The following is a 20,455-nucleotide window of genomic DNA, read 5'->3' as shown; positions in this document are numbered from 1 at the left end:
TGGCTGGAGTCCGGGAGACATGAGGCAGAGTAACAGTGAGCTCAGAGAGCCTGGAGGGAGAGGGCCGATGGGGTTAGGGCAGAGCCATGCATTCATAATGAAGCCCAAGGGATGCGTTACTAAGTGTGCCCAAGCGCAGTCGTAAGTGCAAAAGGTAAGAGATTGTTTAATGTCCACTGCTTTCATTAAGTAGGTGTGGACACAGACCCCAGAGTGGCCCCATGATCTCTGCCCCCTCTGTCGTCCCCTCCTTTGATGTGGGCTGGCCTGTGACTTTCCTCTAGCTAGTAGAATACTGCAGAGATGCAGGGATTTGGCAGATGTAATTAAGGTCCCAAATCAGTAGATTTTGAGTTAATTAGAAGGGAGATGATCCTGGGTGAGCTCAGCTTAATTAGATAAGAGCCCTTTTAAGAGGGACTTGGGCTTTTCTGAGGCTAGACACTCGCTCCTGCTGGCCTTGCAGAAGTGAACAGCCATGTTGTGAACGGCCTCTGGGGAGGGCCACGTGGCAGGGGACCTCAGGCAGCCTTTAGGATCTGAGGGCGGCCAACAGCCAGTCAGAAGCTGGGGCCCTCTGTCGTCGGCTGCAAGGAAATGTTTCCAGCCAACAGTCAAATGAGCCCAGCAATGAATTCTTCCCCACTCACACTTCAGGTGGGGACACAGCCTGGCGACCTGTTGGTTGCAGGCTTGTAAGACCCTGAGCAGAAGACCCAGCGTGGCCGTGCCCAGACTCCTGACCAACAGACACTGTGAGATAAGAAATGTGCATTGTTTTAAGCTGCTAAATATGTGTAGTGTAGAAAATGAATACAGTAGATTTCTAACATACAAATACACACATACAGATTTGTGTGTATGTGTGTGTGTGTGTGTGTGTGTGTTGATTTCCCCCTGATGATAAAGCAATGTTTTGTACTCGTTTCTGTCAGTGTAAGTAGAAACAGCTAAATGCGTGGGACCAAGGAGCAAAGCCAGTGGCCCCAGAAGAAGCAGGAGCAGTCAGTGCTGGTGATTATTCATGAGAACAGGCAAGTGCCTGCCCCAGTGCTCACACACAGAAGCCAGGTAATGAGCAGGCTTCACAGCATGTTCCCAGGTAGGCAGTACATCACCCAAGTGTCCTCAAGAGAAGACATCACCATGAAGATTCAATCCTTCATTTCTGGGTGATAAAATTTTTAGAGGCCTTGCTAATTTTAATACAGTGCTAACAAGGCAGGGCACCTGAGTGGCTCAGTCAGTTAAGCGTCTGCCTTCAGCTCAGGTCATGATCCCAGGGTGCTGGGATCAAGCCCTGCAGCGGGCTCCCTGCTGCCCCTCCCCCTGCTTGTGCTCTCTCGCTCTCGCTCACTCTCTCAAATAAATAAAATCTTAAAAAAGAACTTGAACAAAACCACTGCTAATAAGGCAAACATAATTTTTTTTTAAAGATTTTATTTATTTGACAGACACAGCGAGAGAGGGAACACCAGCAGGGGGCGTGGGAGAGGGAGAAGCAGGCTTCCCGCCGAGCAGGGAGCCCAATGCCGGGCCCAATCCCAGGACCCTGGGATCATGACCTGAGCCGAAGGCAGACGTTTAACGACTGAGCCACCCAGGTGCCCCCAAACATAAGTTTTTAATAATGCTAACAGATGAAGTCACTGTTTTGTAATGACAGGACTAGAATACCACCCAGCAAGACTTTAACAAATGCATCATTTTAGGGTGTGTGGCTGGCTTAATCGGTAGAGCATTCAACTCTTTTAGAGAGAAAGTGCGTGTGCGTGCAGGGTGGGAGACAAGTAGGAGGGTAGGGACGTCGTGGGTGGGAAGTGGCAGAGGGAGAGGGAGAGAATCCCAAGCAGACTCTCCACTGAGCACAGAGCCCGATGCGGGGCTTGATCCCACAACCCTGAGATCGTGACCTGAGCTGAAATCAAGAGTCAGATGCTTAACCAACTGTGCCACCCAGGCACCCCGAGCATGTGACTCTAGATCTCAGGGTTATAAGTTTGAGCCCCACACTGGGTGTAGAGATCACTTAAAATCTTCAAGAAAAAAATGCATCATTTTAGGGGAGACATAAGGTTGCAAAGAACTATAACCTGTGTGAAGGGTTTGGGTTTTCCAAATCTGACCGATGCAGGAAATGACATTTCTAAGAAGCAACTTTAGCCTAGATCCAGCCCTCTCCAAGAATCCAACTGTAACCCAAATGCCTTAACTCAGCTGGTTAGAGATGGTATTCTTTTTGTTTGGGGCCTTTAACCCTGGAAAAATATCAAACATAGCTATAATCCTAGAATGATAGCTTTTTTATTTTTTTATTTTATTTTATTTTATTTTTAAAGATTTTATTTATTTGACAGAGAGGGAACACAAGCAGGGGGAGAGGGAGAGGGAGAAGCAGGCTTCCCACTGAGCAGGAAGCCCGATGCGGGGCTCGATCCCAGGACCCTGGGGTCATGACCTGAGCGGAAGGCAGACGCTTAACAACTGAGCCACCCAGGCGCTCCTAGAATGATAGTTTTTTTAAAAAGTAAAGGAAATCACGAAGATGATGTTGATATTTAGCCTGAGAAATTAGTCCATGCCTTCTGTGCTGTCTGAGGGGTTGGTAATAATTAACCATGCCACATTTATAACTACAGGTTAAGCTGTTGAAGAGGATTACTTTATTTGTAGTTGTGTTTTAGATGTGAAAAGAAAGATTGTAAAATTTGGTTCATAAATGAACTTAACACTGAACATTAAAAAAGTACAGGGAGTGTGGGTGTCCTCTTCATGCCTGATGCTCCGGGACAGTTAGGAACCTAGTCAACTCGGAAAAGATCTGGGTTCCGGAATCTGAGTGTGGGGCCCGGCCTTCCAACAAACAAGGATATCTCTTCTATTGTAGTAAGAGGACAGTGGCCCTGGGCATCTCTATGGAGGTGCCAAGATCTCCAAGTGAGGAAAAAAAAAACTTGCACAACAAAACACAGAGTGTCCACAAGGGGGAAAAGTCAACCCTAGTAAATCACATATGCATAGAACTACTGGGAAAGGGTAACGAGATCCACTCCAAACCCTTTACTGTGATACGTGTGGGGGTTGAGCGACTGTTTTTTTTTTTTGTTTTTTTTTTTTAACCTGATGTCAATGTTTCATGTGCAAATTCCTGTACAAGGTTCCGGGCAGCACCCGGTGCTCGGAGATAGAGATCACGCACCATGGCCGACGCTCACTCAGTGTCACACGCACACACGCACACACACGCTCACCTCTCACAAAAATCCAGTGAGGTTGCTACAGTTCTTACCCCATTCGACAGGTGAGGAAACAGCCCTAGACGGCATCCAAGTTAGTAGGTCAAGGAAACGGAGGCCTGGAATCTGGACCGCTTGCCCTCCTAGAGCCTGTGTGCTTAATCAGAAAACCGCAGGGCAGCCCGCTCTACCTCGCTGACTCTCGGAAACAGTAACAAGACCAATCAGCTCAGGTTCCCAGGAGAACGTGCCAAGTGAGTGATGTGGGAGTCCCAAGGAGGAAGGAAGGACTCAGCTGTGTAGAGCATGCTCTCACGGTGCCATAGCTCTTGGCTGATGCCCCGAAGACCTGGGAGTTTGTGTTGCAGGCACTGGGGTACCATCGCCAGGTGTAAGCGAGTGTCTGGTGACGCTGAGCGCGCTGGCTCTGAAGGGTGATTCTTCCCATGCTTGGTGGGAGGGGTGGCCCGAAGGACTAGAGGCTGGGACACCCTCGGGGGGCCTGGAGGTGACAGAGGCCGGGACCAGTAGCCACGAGATGGACAAGAAGGTTGTGTCACCTCTAAAAGACCTCACAATTACAGCTCAGTAATGCTGTTTTTTGGGTTTCTTAAAAAGGACAGACTATATAGGCCTAGGTTCCGATGTGTAGGCATATCGGAGGGGGATGTGTTTTCACTGCGGAGCGGTGGGGGGGGGGCTTCTCTGAAACTAAAGAGGACTAAGGGTTGCATTATGGCTAGCACCACCAACCACAAATTATTCTCCACTACCCGGTTTTGCTCACTGTAATGATGTGAACTTCAGATAAGAGCTCAGGTTTGAAAACGGATTCCTCAGGCAGTGTGGTGTGTGGTGTGCAATGAGCACATTTCACACCCGTTCCAGCCTTTGGCCTGCAGCAGGCTGAAGTGCTGGTGACCAGTGAACACAGGACCCACCACGGACAGAGTGGGCCCTGCGGGGCTTCTCCCAGCAGGCCTTGCTTTTCGGGATCCTTCGGGATCTTCGGGACACCAGCCTTACGCACAGCTCCTGGGTAGCCCCTCTCTCCTGGCCAAGGTACAGAGTACGTTTCCCTTTCTCTTAGGTCTGCATTGGAACCCCAGAAGGAACTCAGCTGAGGAAAGTCAGGGAAACAACCCACAGAAATGAATGAATGATGGTTTTGAAGGGTGCTTGGTTCCTGGAATTCAGGGGGCTGTTCTTGCCTCATGGCTCAGGCTACCATCCCTGTTGCACCTGTCCTACTGACAGTTTCCAGGGACACAGGACAAAACCCAGCACTGGCCTTTGTCTTTGGTGCTGGTCACATTTTGTCCTTACCTGGCTAGCCCTACAGTTCCTGTCTCTCCTAAGTCATGGATTTGATCCAGGATGCCCTTGGCAGTGGTCTTAAATGGGCTTCGCCTTAGCTGCCAGAGGCAAAATCCCATGGGTGGTACCTCCAGCCCCTTCCTAGTGGTGGGACTCCATGCTTGGAACCTGAGGGTCTCGGAACAGGGAAGGATTGTGAGGCTGCATTCTGTCCCCTGCCTGGTTCCTCCTGGGCCCTCCAGCCCCACGATGGCTCCTCCCCGGGGACCTTCTCCTCCACCACTCCTTCATGTCAGCCACTGCCTGTCTTCTGCTGGAGCATAAGGGGGCTGTCGCCAGCCCCATCCTCAGGCTCCTTCCCCGCGCGCAGGAGCAGCCCCTTGAAGCTAGCCATGACAACGGTGCAAGCGGCAGGTAGGGGCCACGGGCCAGGGCGGAGCGGGCGGCCAGAAGGAGACGGGCCGAGGGTGGGGAGGGGCCTTCAGCAGAGGTGGCCTCTCTTCCTGGGGACCTCAGCCCGCTCAGCCCTCCAAGCTGGCTGGCTTCACAAAGCTCCTTCACGAAACCACCTCAAAGCCTCAGCCTCTCCTGCTTCACTCTGCAGCTTGCAGAAGAACCAAGTTCTGGGTGTCACTTGCCAAACAGAATAAAGGCTGAGAGAAGGAAGGCCAAAACCCTTGGAGGCCCTGCAAGGGGCTGTAAAAATCATCTGGGGCAGCTCACAGAGGTCCCTCGTGGCCCCAAGGAGGTGACCTCTCGTCTCAGCTTGGGAGTGGTCATTTGCTTTCCCCCAACCAAAGAAGAGTCCCTGTTGCCGCCGAATTCAGTGCTCTGGTAAATGGTAACAAGCTCACCTTGGTTTCCCTTTACTGTCATGAATTAAACAATGGTGACAGATTTCAAAGGGAAATACCTTTTGCAAATCTGAGTAACTGTCATTGACCTCTGGGAGAGGGTAGAAAAGTTTTGGAGGTACATTTTTTCCCCCCCCGAATGATACTCTATAATCTTGAAAACCACTGAGATCCCAAAGGGCATCTTCCCTATACTCTGGGCACTTGTGGCTTTTTTAAAACCAGGAATGGCTTTCTGGAATGATCCAGACCTACTTCTAGCCTGAAGGGGGATGCACTTCATGGTCTATGGGCCAGAGCTCAATTCCGGAGGCCGGAGGATCTAAGTTTGAATCCTTACCAGCTACATGACTTGGGCAAGGTCAGCGGTTTTGAGCACCTACCATCCCAGGCACTGGGGAAACGGGGAGAGGGCACTATCCTGGCCCACAATGGGCCTCACTTAGTGGAGAGAGAGGTGCTTTCCTTATATGTCAACTGGGGGAAATAAAAATCTGCATATCCTGGCCCTGATCTGCTTCCCCACACAGTACCCACCACACAACGGCGTGACAAAGGTTGGGTTTCTCCCTGTAAGTTCCGTTCAGAAATGGTTATACCGTCATTGTGGCAGATGAGAAGGTAGACATGCCCCCACAGAGGAGACATTGTTAGAGTGTCGAGAGGATGCTTGAAGTCTTAGTATGAGAGAGCCTGGCTTACAAAGGTTAAGTGACGAGCTCAGACAAGAGCTGTTCTCAGTTTGTAGAAACCTGGACAGCAACCAGCTGTTGTTCCAACCTCAGCCCACTTCCTCTGAGTGCTGCCTTCAACATCCACATTTGGCTACAGTTTTTTTGGACGCCCCCGTGCCCCCAATCAAGAAGTCTTGGAAAAGCACCCTGTTCCGTTACTCTGCATATGGCAGAGATAAAAGGTGTTAAGTTAATTTTGCATGTGGTTGCCACAAACGTGTTTGACTGCCATGTTTTTGCCTATTATTAGTCCAGATACATTGGTTACATCCATTAATACAGAGCGGCTTTTCAGGGGTCTTGGGTACAGCTACTTGGAAACTTATTTAGCTAGAAACTTGCTATCCAGAATTTGCTCTTTGTTCTTGTGAGAATTGCTGGATAATGTTGACTTAGACATTTTTTATATGTCATTGCATGAGTGTGTTCTACCGGGTAGACCTATGGAGCGGGGACCACCTCTTAGAGAATGAAGGGTGTAGTATGGAATTAAATATAGTAATATATATTTATATTTTGATAAGAATTACCCTGTGACCCAGCGTGAAATTGTCACCTGTGTTGCATAGAAACGTATGTACTTAATTTATAAAATATGTAGAAATATTTGCCTAGTAGAATTATAAGGTTTACCACCAGCTTACCATAAAACTTAAAACTTAGTGTTTATCTAAGATAAACATTTAGCAAATATTTGGTGAGCACCTTCTCTGAGCCAGGTGCTTGTAATTGGTTACAGCCTTGGATTTTGAAATATTTACTGCTGCTTGCTTGCTTTCTTCTTCTTCTTCTTCTTCTTCTTCTTCTTCTTTTTTTTTGCCACAATCCTAACCACGTGAGATGCTAGATTCCTGAATGTGCAAGACACTCACGTGATGGGTAATTAGCACTCTGCAAAAAGGGACATGGATCCTTGTTTTAGTTTCCTCTGGCTACATCTGAGGAGAGTCCTTGGTGACTGTCAAGGTCTGGAGGACAGTGGCACCTCCCAGGCAGGGGCCAGCACGTGCACTGCCTGACCAGGTCCCCTGCAGAGTGCTCCCAGCGAAGACCTGTACACATAGCAATTAAAATCATATTTCCTCACTTTTATGGACGTGGCAATACTAAAAAAAAAAAAAAAAATCAATGTATGCGTGATATGAACATGCAGAATTTCAGCTATCTGAAAAATGTGCACAGAGGAAGATATGTTCCAACTCTTCAGTCGGAGTGTATTTCTGTTAAAATCGGCAGTGGCTGGCTTTTCCTGTGCCCTTTGCGTGGAGGCAGGGTACCGGGATCACTGGTGGCGGGAATGCCGATGTGGGATCTGAAGATCTAGCTTTCCTGGCCGGGAGGCCTTGGAAAAGTTACAGGACCTGAGTCAAGCAGTTGGGGGCCGTCCAAGTCTACTTCATGGGTTGGCCCCGAGGAAGAACTGAGGTGTTTATAACCTCGACTGAGTAAATTTAAAGATCAAATTGACTTTACTCAGTGACTTGTGAAGGGGGCAGCGTCCCATCCTGCAGATAGGAGCTCCAGAGAGCTACGCAAAACGGGAGACTTGTAGGCCGAGGGGGGCAGGGCGAGGAGAGAGCAGATCGCTTTCTCTAAGGGGTTAGAAGGGTTCTGTCAGGTGGATCACCTCACTGCTGCTGGCCAGGAAATTCCAGATTGACTGGTTTAAAACCGCGCTCCTGCGAAGGGTTGAACTGCAGTTTGGCTGGGTGTTAAGTCTTGGTTTGCTGACGTGGGGCTGAGCACAAGTGACTCCATTCGGGGCTCATCTCGTTCTTGTAACATAGGCGAGAGTATTCCTGGTCCCGCTCTGAAGTAGCATCACTGGTCTCGGTCAGCCCTTACACTGCCGTGTGGTCAAGTCCCGACTCTCTAGCCTCGCCAAGGGCCCATTGTCCTCGGTAACTTCCCTACTTCCTCTTCTTTCCTGGAACCCCAGCACCCCTCCCTTAGCCTTGGTCTCACTGCTGACCTTGCTTCCTGTGTCATACAGAAAACAGAAGCATGCAGGAGAGTGCTCCCACATGCGCCACCTTCTCCCATTTCTGGGGGTGACCCTGGGATCCCAGCACGGGGCCCCTTCTCCCCTCTTTCTCCCATATCCTCTTCCCATGAGGATTGTTCCCACCAGGACATACACATGCTGTTCCCTTCCTTCCCCTCAGAACCCAGGTCAACAAACAGAGGCTGGTCCTTCTTGGTCTCACGGCTAACTCTGACCTCCCTCCAGGCTCTGCTCACCTTGATGCGCCCACTCCAAACACCGATGCAAGATCACACACCACTGCACCGCCTTGGCCACCTCGCCCCCATGCCCTTGACCCTGCTCATTTCTCCCCTCTAGCACTCACCACTTTCTATGACTGCCTCCACCCCCCTTGGAGTGTAGCTCCACGAGGCGGGATGTTGCCAGTTTTGTTGCATCCTGGGCAGAGTATGTGCTCCATAAATACTTGTTGAGTGGGTGACCGGCTGTCAGCCACTCAGACTGTCTCAGATCTTTATCATAAGGCTAATGCTTCGTAGTTTTCTTCCTGCGCAGCCTTCCTCTGGTTAGGTGTTTCTTCGGGATATGCATGCACAGAGTCAGCCTGTCTGGGCCTGGCCTCCCCACGTGTCCCCTCCAGACAGCTTCTTTTGGTTCATGTCCATGTTCTGGCAACACTGTCACCTGGGCCAGAAACCTGAGCATCATGCCTAGTCCACATCCGTCCAGGAGGTGACCAAGTCCCCGTGGGTTCTTGAACTCTCTTCCCGCTTTCCTCTCCACCTCCACAGCTGTCCCTCCCTCCTTGATGCCCTGCCTCTGAACTACCCCCTACACTGCTGCCAGAGCCATTGTTTTCTAACGTGCAAATCTGAGGCTGCTCCTCCCCTGTTTAAACTCTGGCAGTTGTGCCGGAAGCTCTAACGGGATGCTATCCCACCTCCAGCATCTGGGCCCCACCTCTTCTGGCCAGCCCCGCCCTTGCTTACTGGAGACCCTCTCGGGCTTCCGATCACACCAAGTGACTCGGCCTTGGCAGGCAGTGGGCTGCTCTTTGGGTTGGGAGTTCATGCTGCCTGGAATGCTGGTCCCCTGGTCCCTCGGGCCGAGTCACCACTGGCATTCTAGATGGGACTTCTGCCCTGGTCCTCTTAGGGCCCCCAGGGTTCATGGGCACTCCCAACCCTCTCACTGCACATACCTCACTGCACTGCCATTGTGAGTTTACTGTCTAACTCCTTACCACACTGCTGCTTTTGTGTGTCCCCGGCCTGTCATCTTTGTCCCAACCCCCCCCCCCGCCTCCCCCCCCCCGGCCCCGCCCCAGGCCTTGCAAGGCAGAACCCAGGATAACAGGTCACATTCAGCGTGATCCTGAATGAAGGGGCAGGACCTATTTTGTGTCTGTGAGCAATGTCCACCAAAGTGATGTTGGGAAATCCCAAGCCATGCCCTCTCATTCATGAACATGGATTTCCAAGCTAGGGGACACTGCTGGGGTGGGGGTGGGGGGGAACCAATTACTGGAGAAGGGAGCCAGGGGCCAAGGGTTTTGTGGAGTTTGAATTAGTAAACAAAGGTACATGAAGAAGGGAAAATTAACCAGGAAACTGAGGGGACATCAGCCAACTTTACCTTTGGTCCAACAGGTAAGGACCTCACTGAGCTACCTCATGAGCAGTTGCAAGGTGGGGGAAGGATGGGGGCCCATCGGGGTGTCCACAGCTGTCCAGGTGTCAGCGGGCTTGACCCAAGCCCACTTTTCACTGGTTGGTGAGGTTGGGGATGCACCCCTGTTCTTCCTTGGAGGGGCTCTCACTGTGGGGCCATCTCTCTCTCTCAGGCCAGGACCCCTGCTGGCTGCAGAGTCCTTGGTCACTCTCGTCCAGGCTCCATTCTTGACCTGGCTCTCCCTTAATGCCGGCCAGGCCCGCCCCTCACTTCTCCCCCACAGGACGCTGGGATGATGATGACCAGTACAGGAGATGGGCTTTGAGGAGCTAAGCTTGTAGCCCAGGGAGAAGATGGTCTCTGAGGAAAAGTTAAAAATAAGGTGGGGTCTGAGCTGTCCTTTGTCCTCATGCTAGATCAATCTGCAGATCACATGAGACACCAAATGCTACAGAAGGCCCTGGAAAGGCCTAAAGGAGCTGCAAATTTCAGGGGCTGTAAGCTTGCAGATCCTTCTTTTCCAAGTTTTATTACAAGCCCATTAAGCGTTAGCGGGCAGCAGTAAAAACGCTTCAGTGAGGGAACCCGACCTAGTGGTTGGTCTTTGCGTCAGGTTTAGGCCACTCCCCTTGCCTGAGCCTCGGTCCCCGGGCTGTGGACTGGGACTTTTAAGTACGTCCCGGGTGGTTGTGACGATCAGCAAAACCGACGAACGAGGGAGGGACGGTGCTTGTCACATGGTAGGTGCTTAATCTTTAGGGTTTTGTCCCCAAGCGGGGAATTATTTGTAATCAGCGGCTACAACTCCTAGAAATTACCTAATTTAATTCATCAAGAAGAAAACCGAGGGAATGAACATCAGCTGAGCGCGAGCAGGCACGGCTGAGAAGCACGCCCTGCTTTTTCCTGCAGGAGTTTGCACTTCCACTGACCCGGGCCGCCGCCCTGGTTGGGATCCCGGGTCCCTCGGAACGCGGAGGCCCCGGCCCCTTTGCCCCGAGGCGGTGACAACCAGGAGACGGCCGGGGGACTCGCCCCTCCTGGACCCTCCTCCTGGCCGCCCCGGGCCCCTGCCCTTCCCCGTGGTGAGTGGGTTCGGGCGATCGGATCTCCCCCGGGGCCAAGGGGGTCTCCGCTGGGAGATGGGTGGGGCGGGCCCAGGCGCTGGAAGGGGCGGAGTCCGCGGGCCATAAAGGTCGAGACCCCCGTGCGGCATCTCCTTGTAGTCGTGTGTGTGGCGCGGAGTCTCCTCGTGGCGGCGGTCTGCGTGGCCGTGGAACCGGGGCGAGGAAGCGCGCGCGGTCAAGGCCGACAAGTGGCCGACCGGGCGGCCCGGGGCTGGCACGGCCCCTTTAAGACGCCGCGCCGGCCCCGCCCCGCGCCTCACCCCCGCCGGGAGCCGCGCCACGTGACCCGGGTCTTGTGACTGGCCGGGGGGAGGCGCGGAGGGGAAGCCCGCGGCGCCCGCCTCGGAGAGGGGCCCAGCCCCGCAGCCGCCGCCGCCGCCGCCGCCGCCGCCGCCCGCGAGGAGCGGGTCCCGCCGCCGGGTCCGGGCGTCCGCGCGAGTCCGAGCCGGCGCGGGAGCGGGAGTCCTTGCGGGAGTCCAGGCGGGAGCCGGGCCGGGCGCGGTGGGCGCCGCCCGCCATGGACCACAAGCCCCTGCTGCAGGAGCGGCCGCCCGCCTACAACCTGGAGGCCGGCCAGGGCGACTTCGCGTGCGGCCCGCACGGCTACGGCGCCATCCCCGCCGCGCCCCCGCCGCCGCCCTACCCCTACCTCGTCACAGGTGCGCCCGGCGGCCGGGGGTTGCGGGCCGGGGCAGGGGCTGGGCGCCGGGCCCGCGGCCCCGGGAGCAAACTTTGGGCCCGGTCCTTTGGCGACCTTTAACCCCGAAACCAACTTTTCTCCGGACACCGCTGTGGCGGGGGGCGCGGCCCGGCCGTGCTCTGCGGGGGGGGGGGGGGAACCCCCGCGCGGGCACTGCCGAGGGGCTGCCCCGGGGCCGGGAACGCCGAGCTCGTGGGGACGGGGGTGGCTGGGGAGTCTCCCGCACCGGGAGCCCGCTGTCGGGCCCTCCGCCGACCTGGGGGGTCGCGAGCCCTGGGCCCGCCCATCCCGGGAAGCGCCGCGGCCCGGTTTCCCATTAACTTCGTTGGCCAGGTGCTCTCTGCAAACTAGCACCCAGTAAAGCCCATAACGGGCACTTAGTGGAGGCGGGCCGTTGTCTGGATTTTGGAAAGGATGAGTGCGGGTGCGGGGGCGGGGTGGGTGTCGGGACGGGGGGCCGCCAGGAGAAGTAGCCCTCAAACTTCCCGGTTTTCCTCCCGGCCCCTTTCTGATGTGCCTTCCTGCCCACAGGGATACCCACCCACCATCCCAGGGTCTACAACATCCACAGTCGAAATGTCACCAGGTACCCTGCCAATTCCATCGTTGTCGTTGGAGGCTGCCCAGTCTGCAGGTATGTCACAGGCCGGGGGTGGGGTGGGGGGGAACACTGCCCCCCCCCCCCCCCCCCCCGCGAGCCTCAGGAAGGCAGACTCGCCGGGAGGTGGGCCAGTCTTGGGACAAGCAGCTGACCTGCGGTGTGGGCAAGAGTGGGTTCGTTTGTCCTTAGGTCTCACATTGTTTCATGGGTCATCGGGGAGGGGTTCCCTTTCCTGCGGAGTTGAGTGGTTTTGGGGCCCTTGAGTCCTGGATGAGTGGGATGCAGAAATGTTAACACCTGGTGTCCCTGGTTCTGGAACCTGCAGTTGGTTCTTGAAGGTGGGGGAAGGTTGCCTTTTACCGGGAAGGGCAGCGAGAAGTGCCCTGTCAGGAGAGCCCTGACTCAGATGGCCGGTGTGTCCAAGGATCCCGAGGTCCAGGAGGGCCAGGGGAGCAACATCCACGGCGCGGGGCCATTGGCTGGAGGAGGATGGGAACACTGGTTCGTTGTGTGGGGCAGGAGCTGTTTCTCGTATTCTCAAACCAAAGCCTCCAGGGTCTTGCAACTGGTTTTATAGGGTCCCAGCTGCAGCTAGCTCCAAGCTTGTTCTGCGTGGGTCACGCGGGTTCCCATTCAGATAAGACTCGGTCCTTGCCTGCTTGATGCACGAGTGCAGGTCTTCAGCTTGTCGGGGAGGAGGAAGTTGAAGTCTGAAATGGAATTGAGAAACGCCGGCTTACACCGAGACTTAACGTCCAAGGTGTATCTGGAAGGTCGGGAGCAGAGTCAAGGGGAAGTTAAAGATTTCAGAGTCACAGGGGTCAACTGTGTGGGAGGGGGAGGGCCTCACAGAGATGGGGGGTAGGACGCTGGACTCCCAGAGCCTAGTAGGGGGAGGGCTGTGGGCCGGCCGGGGACCTTGTCTGTCGGCTCAGGACAGGTGTGTCTTCTGATACAGCCTTTGGGGAAACGTAACAGGGGTTGGGGGAAAGATGACTTGCACCCTCCTGGACACCATTCTCGCCACGGGCATCTGGGGGCGTCACAGCTGTTGGGGTTTGAAGGCACAAAGGTGGGAAGAAGGGGCGTGGCCTGGGGGCTCCCCGAAGGCTGCTTGGCTGGCGGGGTCAGGGCTCGGTCGCCTGTGAGGAGAGCGAGTGGGAGTCTCGGGGGGTTGTGTGCAGAGGTGGGTGATGGGAACCCTGCTGTCTTTGGCTCTGAGGCTGGCGCTGGGTGCTCAGCCCTTCTGCCCCCACCCGGGCCAGCTGGAGGATTCCAAGGGCCTGTGTTTGGGCGGGAGAATCTTTGCGTGATCTCCCGAGCGGAGGAAGGTGTCTGGGGCGGGGCAGTCCGGCGGGGATCTCAGCGTCTCCGGGCCACGGCTGAGTGTTGTGTCCAGCCGGTTCGCAGCCTGCCGCAGGCGCTGCGTTCAGATCCCGGCCATGTTTTCCCACCTGGGAAGTGGGGGTGTTTTGGGGTGCTCCTTGAAGCCCTTCCTGGACCAAGCGCCTGTGCTCAGAGACCAGCGGCAAGGCCCCCGTGGCTGCCGGGTGGGGAGCACTTTCCTGCCCCCCCCCCCCCTCCGGCGGGAGCCCTGCCGTTTCGGAGGCCTGTGGCTTCTGCAGACAGAGTCCCAGGGCCCCGCTCCTGCAGAATCTGGATCGCGGTCGGCTGCCTGAAGGCCGAGGTGTGGGGCGCCGGCAGTGGGGACAGGCTTTTCATGTCGGGATCACCATCCTCCCTGCCTCTGGGTGGTAGCAGTGAGGAGGGGGTGCTCTGAGAGCAAGTTTGGGGACTGAGTTGGGAGCTAACGCGCGGACTCCCTCTTGGCCCGGCCCCATGATCGCTCTTGGCCTGCGCGTTGAGGCAGATGGGTGCTGGCAGGAAGGGCTCCCCCCAGCACCTGGGTGCTTCGTGTGTGAGCGTCCCCACCCTCCACCCGTGGTGCCCTCTGCTGCTGGACAGTGGGCAGCCCCTTGGCCCCGGGAGGCCAGCTTCCTAGGCAGCGGGCGGGGGAGTGGGGACCTGGGAGGTGGGCAGCGGGAAGGAGGGAGAGGCCGGGCGCTTCCCACGGAGGTTCTCCTGTGGTTCGGGGAGCGGGTGCGTGGCCCTGGGGCGGCTCCCCTCTGGGGAGAGTGGAGAGGTGCCCCTGGGGCACAGTCCAGCGAGGCCAGTGTCTGGCATCTGGAGTTGGGAGACGGCCACTTGTCATGTGACCACACTGTCTCCCTTTCCGTCCAGCCCGCCAGGCTCTGTCCCCTTCCCTCCCGGTAGTTTGGCAGGGATTTGCCCAAGTCACACGTCTGCGATTCCTTCTGAGGGAGGCTTGGCGTAAGAGGCCTGTGTCACTTGTCACTTGGCCCTCATCTTAAGCAGCCTGACCCCATCTTCCCTTTCCAGTGGGCTATGAGAAAGCTTTCCTTGGGGGCCCAGCAGAGGAGCGTGCTCATTTCACCCGTCTGTCTGGACTCGGCGCCATCTTGCCCGGGCAGGGCTCTGGCCAGGCCCTGGCCTCTCTGAAGCTGGTCCTCCCCTGGGGGGGGGGGGGGGGCTGGGCCGTCCCTCAGTGCAGGGTGAGGGGAGGTGGCAGCCCCCAGAGTCTGGGAGCCCAGGCCCAGCTCGGTTCACCCCGGGCTGCCGTGGGGCCGCCTGTTGGGAAGGCTCCCTGTGCAGCAAGGGGTCAAAGGCCAGAGTGTGCATAAAGCCTGGCCTGCCCGGGGCTCCCCACTGACACTGGCTGGGTGTCACTGGTACTTAGTTTTGGGGGTCACCCGAGGGGTACAAGGCGATCCAGAAATGAGTGGGGCCTTGGCAGCCGAGAGAGAGGCTCCAGGCAGGCTGAGGGTATGACACAGGGCATGGGGGGACGGGGTGCGGTGTGTGGAGGGGTCCTGAGAGGAGGGGGTCTGGTCAGTGGGTTGCGGGCAGGGGGCGGGGGGGCCCCAGCTCATCCGGCGTCTAGGACCACAAAACCAGCGCTCCGGCCTTGCCCTGAGGCAGCCGCCGGGCCTGGGCCGGCGGGAAAACAGGCCGCCAGGATGGGCCCTGCCCAGGGCCGCGGTCCTGTGGGTTCTGCCCAGCCTGACGGGGGGCGGGGGGGGGGAAGGGGGCAGCACCCGGATGAGCTGGGACTCGTGCCCTGGGCTGTGCTGGGCAGGGTGCGCAGCTCATGGGAGCACCCCAAGGAATGCCGGGGGCTTCCTCCGGTAGGCCTGGGTGCTCTGCAGCTCCTCCCGCAACCAGTGCACCCCACCCCCCGTCCCTGGGGCACCTACCCTCTGTGCCTATGTGTAGTGGAGGCCCTGGGAAAGCACAAGGCCATACAGAGGCGCCTCCCAAGTGGGTGCGGTATGAGCGGGTTGGCTGGGTGCTTTGGGCATCTGGTCCCCAAGCCTTGGCTCCCGCTGAAGGCCACCTGGAGGAAGTCCTCTGCTCCCTCTTCCCTGAGACTCGGCCTTCCAGTGAGGGCCGGTCTGGGGGCTGCCCCCGGGCTGCATGCCGCCCTGAGTGCGTAACTGGGGATGCACCGAGGGCTGCTGGAGCTTGTGGCCCTGAGGGCCGGCGGGGTGGGGGGAGGAGTTACGGGACGTGCGGGAGGGACGTGTGGGGGCCACCGTTCGCGGATGGCTGGTCCCCGGGGCAGCCGAGTGCTCACTCCCCTCGGGCCTCGGTGGCCGGTCTGTTGCCTCGCTGCCCGAGAGCCTGGCCCAGGCCTGCTCTGCACAGATGCCCAGTGGCCACTTTCTCCGTAGGGTCAGAGCCAGGAGTTAAATGAGCGTGTTCAGAATTTGTCAGTTCCCAGGTTCTCCAGCTTCCACATCCTTCCCTGCCCGCCCCCCCCCCCCCAGCGGATTGCTCAAGAACGGGGTGCGGCTTCCAGGCTCTGGGGGGCTGCCCGCTCAGTGTGGATTCTGAGCCGGTTGAGAGTTGAAGCTCGTTCTGAGCTGACTGGGGCCTTTCGGGGCGGGGGGGGGGGGGGAGGTTGTGGAGAGAAATAGCCTGTGACGCCATTTGGGAGAGACGGGCGGGAGGCAGCCTGCGTCAGGGTTGTCCCGGGGCGTCCCCTCCCTCCTGTGGTGCCTCACGGGGACAGGCGCTGGGGACAGGTTTGCTCTGCAGCCTGGAGTCTTGCTCCATCAAAAGTGGCCCAGAGATCAGATTGTGTTTCCCAATTCAGAAGATTCTGGATCTTTAGAAACTGTAAATTATGCCAGCATTGTTTCTGGGGTCTGGGGCAGTACCCATGGTGAGAACATTAATATTTTTGCAGCAGGACGTGAATATTCATGTGCAGTGGATGAATTATGACCGTACGTGGCCACGAGTTAGTTCGGGTCACAGGTGGCTGCCAGGAGAGTTTGCTACAAACCTATGAAAAAGTTCTTTCAGAGCCTTTTACCGTCTGGAAGGGGGACGTGGACTCCTGGGGTGGCAGGTGTGGTGCCCGGGGGCTGACCCCGTGCTTGGAGGCTCTCAGGCCTGGCTGTCCCTTTGTTCCTTATGCGTGAAAGCGTGTTGGGTTCGGGTTGTTGCCCCGTGGCGGGTGGTTTGCTCATGGACCTGCCGGCAGGGACGGTCCCTCGTCCCTGAAGAGAAAGGCCCCTGCTCTTCCGAGACCAGTGGCCAGACCATCTTTAGAGTGGGGTGAAGGCGGACGGGGAGAGCTGGGGCCCTGGCTCCAAGGGCCTCGGGGGGTAGGCGCAGGGTCACCAATGCATGACGGTGCTCCCCACGGAGGACGGAGCGGCGGGCGGCCCAGGTGGCTAGGTGTGCCCCGGCCGGAGCATGGGACAGTTGTGGACGGAAAGCACGGCAGGTGTGAGCAGCGAGGGCTTGTGTTCTTGTGTCTGGGAAGCCCGGGGGGGGGGGGGGGCACCTAGTCGGCCCGCGAGGCCACTGCTCTGCCTTTTAAGTTTCCAGAGCACCTCCAGGGGCCGAGAGCAAGGGGAGTGTTGGGCCCAGACGGTGTGGGGGCCACTGGGAAGCTTCGTGCTTGGGCAGGGCTGGTTCCCGGCCTCACGGGCACGGAGGACCTGGGGGTGTGTGTCCCCCCCCCCGCCCCGCGCACCCCGAGTTCTTCAGCTGAGGGCCGCGGAGCACCCGGGAAAAGGCAGCTGGGGCAAGCTGCCCACGACAGCTGCCTGTCCTCCGACAGGGGGGTTCATGTAGGGAGGTGTGCTGGGCAGCACCCGTAGCTCCTGCCCCCCCCCCCCCCCCCGCTGTGGGGACACTGCGCTGGGCTCAGAGGGCTGCCCCAGGCACTGAGGACAGCAGGATATGCCTTGGCCCCAGCCTCCTCCTGGACATCTGGAGCCTCTGAGCAGACACACTGGGTTCTCGGTTGTGCTGCTTAATGGCTTTGATCCTTAAGTGGGATGACACGGAGTGTCCGGCCTGGGAGGTGCTCAGCCAGGTAGTCATGGTCCTTGGGCCCCACTCGCCCCTGAGGGGGATGCTGGGCGAGGCACACTCCTAACTCTTTCAGAGGGCAGGCTCCTCTGGAAGGTTCTCAGCTGGTGCTTGCGACCCATCTGTGAGGCCTGGCTCACTTCTGTCCTCGCTTGTTTCCTTGGGCATTCTAACCGACCCTGTGAACTGATGTGATTCTTGGGATTTCAGCTGTGGGTGGGACTGGGTGGCACCAAAGCTCTTGAGTGGTCCAGGGCCGCCTGGCTGCCTCTAGCTGGTCTGAAAGTGGCTTGATTCGCAGCCGTAGTTGCAGGAGCTGTTGGCGAGGACTGTGGACAGAGCAGGTGCGTTCCTGTCCCCGTGTGTGGCCCAGGGTCTCCCTGAAGCCTCACCCCTGATTTGGGTAGCATGACCTCTGATGCTTTCTCAAGGGGGGGCGGGTGTCGGGTGGGCTCTGCACAGCTGTGTCTGGACGCCCACGGGCAGGGGCGGCCACAGGAGGGCCAAGGAACAATGTGGGGGCCCGACGACCTTGGCAGTCCTTAGAAAGGGGACTCCTAATACAAGACTTTCATAGCAGTCTAGACAAGAAAAGGTAACTCTGCTGGTGTAAATTCAGGCCTGTTGATCAGCTTGCCCTCAGATCCGGCCTTGCCTGGGTGCAGGCTGACTGGGCAGCACACAGGTCAGTCTGAGAAATGCCGGCTGAAACAGTTCAACAGGGGTCTTTACTGCGGGACTTCTCAGGGCCTTTCCTAAACTGTGCACTGTGACTCCAGGGCAGGGGGAAGAGTTTCCTCAAATTAATCAAAAAAGTCCTTTTTTTTCTGCAGAGCTTATCAGGGGAACTGGTGTTTTAGGACAAGCCCCTTGGGAAGTGCCGCTAGAGGGCACTGTCCTTTGTAGACATTTTAGGCAACTCCCTCCTGAGGGGGTAGGAAGGGAAGCGGGCATCGAGTGTGACTTTTTCTTTAAGCAGTTGAAAGCCAGGCTTCCTAAGAGTCTAGTTTACAAGTACCACGATTCTCAGCCTTGTGCCTGCTCTCTGCGCAGCTGGGGGGTGCGGGCTGGAGCCGTGGCCCAGCGTGGGCAGGAGTGGAGCTCAGAAGGGGCGGCCGTGGCAGGTGCGGCATTTGAAGTGGAGGAAGTCTTCTGTTGGGTGCTTCACCTTGACACGTGACCTTCTGTTAAGCTGAACCTTCCTCCTCTGCACACACGGTGGCAAAACGAGAAGCAGCTGCCTCCAGAACATTGTGGGCACAGGAGATCCTTAGCAGCGTTGGAAGACAAAGGAGCTGAGGTGTGGGTAGAGGAGGAAGTGGCTTCAGGGACACGGAGGCAGCTGGGGTGAATGGGGGTGGCCTGGGAGTGGGGTCCACCCCATGAAGGCAGGCAGGCCCCGGGAGTGCAGCAGGGAGTGACACCCTCCCTGAAGTCCCTCCTTCCTTCTCAGTACGTCGGCCCGGCTGATTTTGGCATATTTGTTCTGGTGAATTCTGGTGAAGTGCCTTGTTCACAGAGGCCCTCGGCTCACAGCGTGGCGGACGAGGCTGAAGGTGTCCCTGGCCGCCTGGGGAGGAACTTGTTTCCACCGACTTTCTCTGGCTCTCCGGAATGTGAAACGTTGCTCATTAGGGCTGAGCTGGCTCTTGCGGTTACCACTTTCATTTCAGCTCTGTGTCCAGAGCTTTCCAGAAGTAGCCTAAGAAGCAGTGGCAGAGCTGAGCGCAAGGCTCCTGCTTCCTGCCTTTGAAAATGACTCTGGAATGTGAGTGGTGACAGGTCACTGAACCTACACTCCTCACACATGGTTGGGGTGATAGCCCTCGGCGTGTGTGTGACGCACGTTGAAGGTAAACTTGACTTTGTGAAGAAGAAGCATTAAATTTCTCAAGATAAGCGGTCTTCCTATAGACACCGTGAATTTGGCTGATTTTAATCTTTCAGTAAAATCTGTTTTAACCTTCTCCCGAAACAAAGAAGTTTTTGGAATTTCCGTCTAGGGGATGGAAGAATAAAACTTTTCAATAGTGGGGAAAAAATACCCTAAAATGATTCGGTTTTCTGGGTCTAGTTTTCAGAGAGACAAGAATTTTTATAGAAACTAGCATTTGTTTCTTATTTGTCCTTTTGTAGCGCAGGAGGAAACATGGTAGGTAACGTGGCAAGGGAACGTTGTCATTACAAGCGAGGATTCCTTCTGCTGACTGCCCTCCCCTCCCCGCTCTGGAGCAGCAGCAGCAGCAGCGGGCCCGAAGCGGCACGCGCAGCAGGCCGGCGAGCTCGTTGCTGGAGGGGCAAAGACGGCTTCTGGGGACACAGTCACTGACGCGCCAGGGGCCCTAACGCGAGTGCCCCTCTCTTCTCTCCACAGAGTCGGGGTTCTGGAGGACTCCTTCACCTTCCTGGGCATCTTCTTGGCCATCATCTTGTTCCCATTTGGGTTCATCTGCTGTTTTGCCTTGAGGAAGCGAAGATGCCCCAACTGTGGAGCAAACTTCACTTAACGGGAACACCACACCCGGCTTCCCTACATCCAGCTGTCTTTTTCTAATGTAAATGTTGTGTACAGTAGCTTTATTTGATTAAGCTTTCAGGACTGTTTTGTAAAGCGAGGTGGGCTAGAGGGCATGAGCTGTAGTTTCGTGGGCGCAGGGGTCACAGCGTGGGGACACAGCGGCACTGCTCCAGGGTGAATGACAGCTCAGTAAAGCACTGCTTTTATTTTTTGCAGTCTTCAATTTGAGAAAGCTGAGAAATACTGTTTTAAATAAACGAGATTCATACCATTGTTTACCTGGTTCTGCGTCTTCAGCGTG

At 56.7% G+C, this 20,455-nt stretch overlaps 1 protein-coding gene across 1 annotated transcript; it reads left to right on the top strand.

Moving 5' to 3' along the window:
- The first annotated feature begins 11,297 nt into the window (after nucleotides 1-11,297).
- Nucleotides 11,298-20,427, top strand: BRI3 (brain protein I3). The gene is made up of 3 exons (XM_028088419.2): nucleotides 11,298-11,585; nucleotides 12,158-12,260; nucleotides 20,011-20,427. Exons 1-3 carry the CDS (start codon nucleotides 11,444-11,446, stop codon nucleotides 20,141-20,143), a joined length of 378 nt encoding a protein of 125 aa, XP_027944220.1. The 5' UTR covers nucleotides 11,298-11,443; the 3' UTR covers nucleotides 20,144-20,427.
- The last annotated feature ends 28 nt before the right edge of the window (nucleotides 20,428-20,455 follow it).

Source organism: Eumetopias jubatus, unplaced genomic scaffold (genome assembly GCF_037043125.1).
Source record: "Eumetopias jubatus isolate StellerSeaLion01/CBP00866 unplaced genomic scaffold, mEumJub1_p1.0 scaffold_12, whole genome shotgun sequence".
Taxonomy (NCBI): domain Eukaryota; kingdom Metazoa; phylum Chordata; class Mammalia; order Carnivora; family Otariidae; genus Eumetopias; species Eumetopias jubatus.
Note: the sequence above shows the minus strand (reverse complement) of the source record. Positions and strands in the feature narration are given on the sequence as shown.

Coding starts and splice junctions, on each gene's coding strand:
- BRI3 (XM_028088419.2), top strand. CDS start 11,444: ATGGACCACAAGCCCCTGCTGCAGGAGCGGCCGCCCGCCTACAACCTG. Junction 11,586..12,157: donor CTACCCCTACCTCGTCACAG/GTGCGCCCGGCG, acceptor TCCTGCCCACAG/GGATACCCACCCACCATCCC. Junction 12,261..20,010: donor GGAGGCTGCCCAGTCTGCAG/GTATGTCACAGG, acceptor TTCTCTCCACAG/AGTCGGGGTTCTGGAGGACT.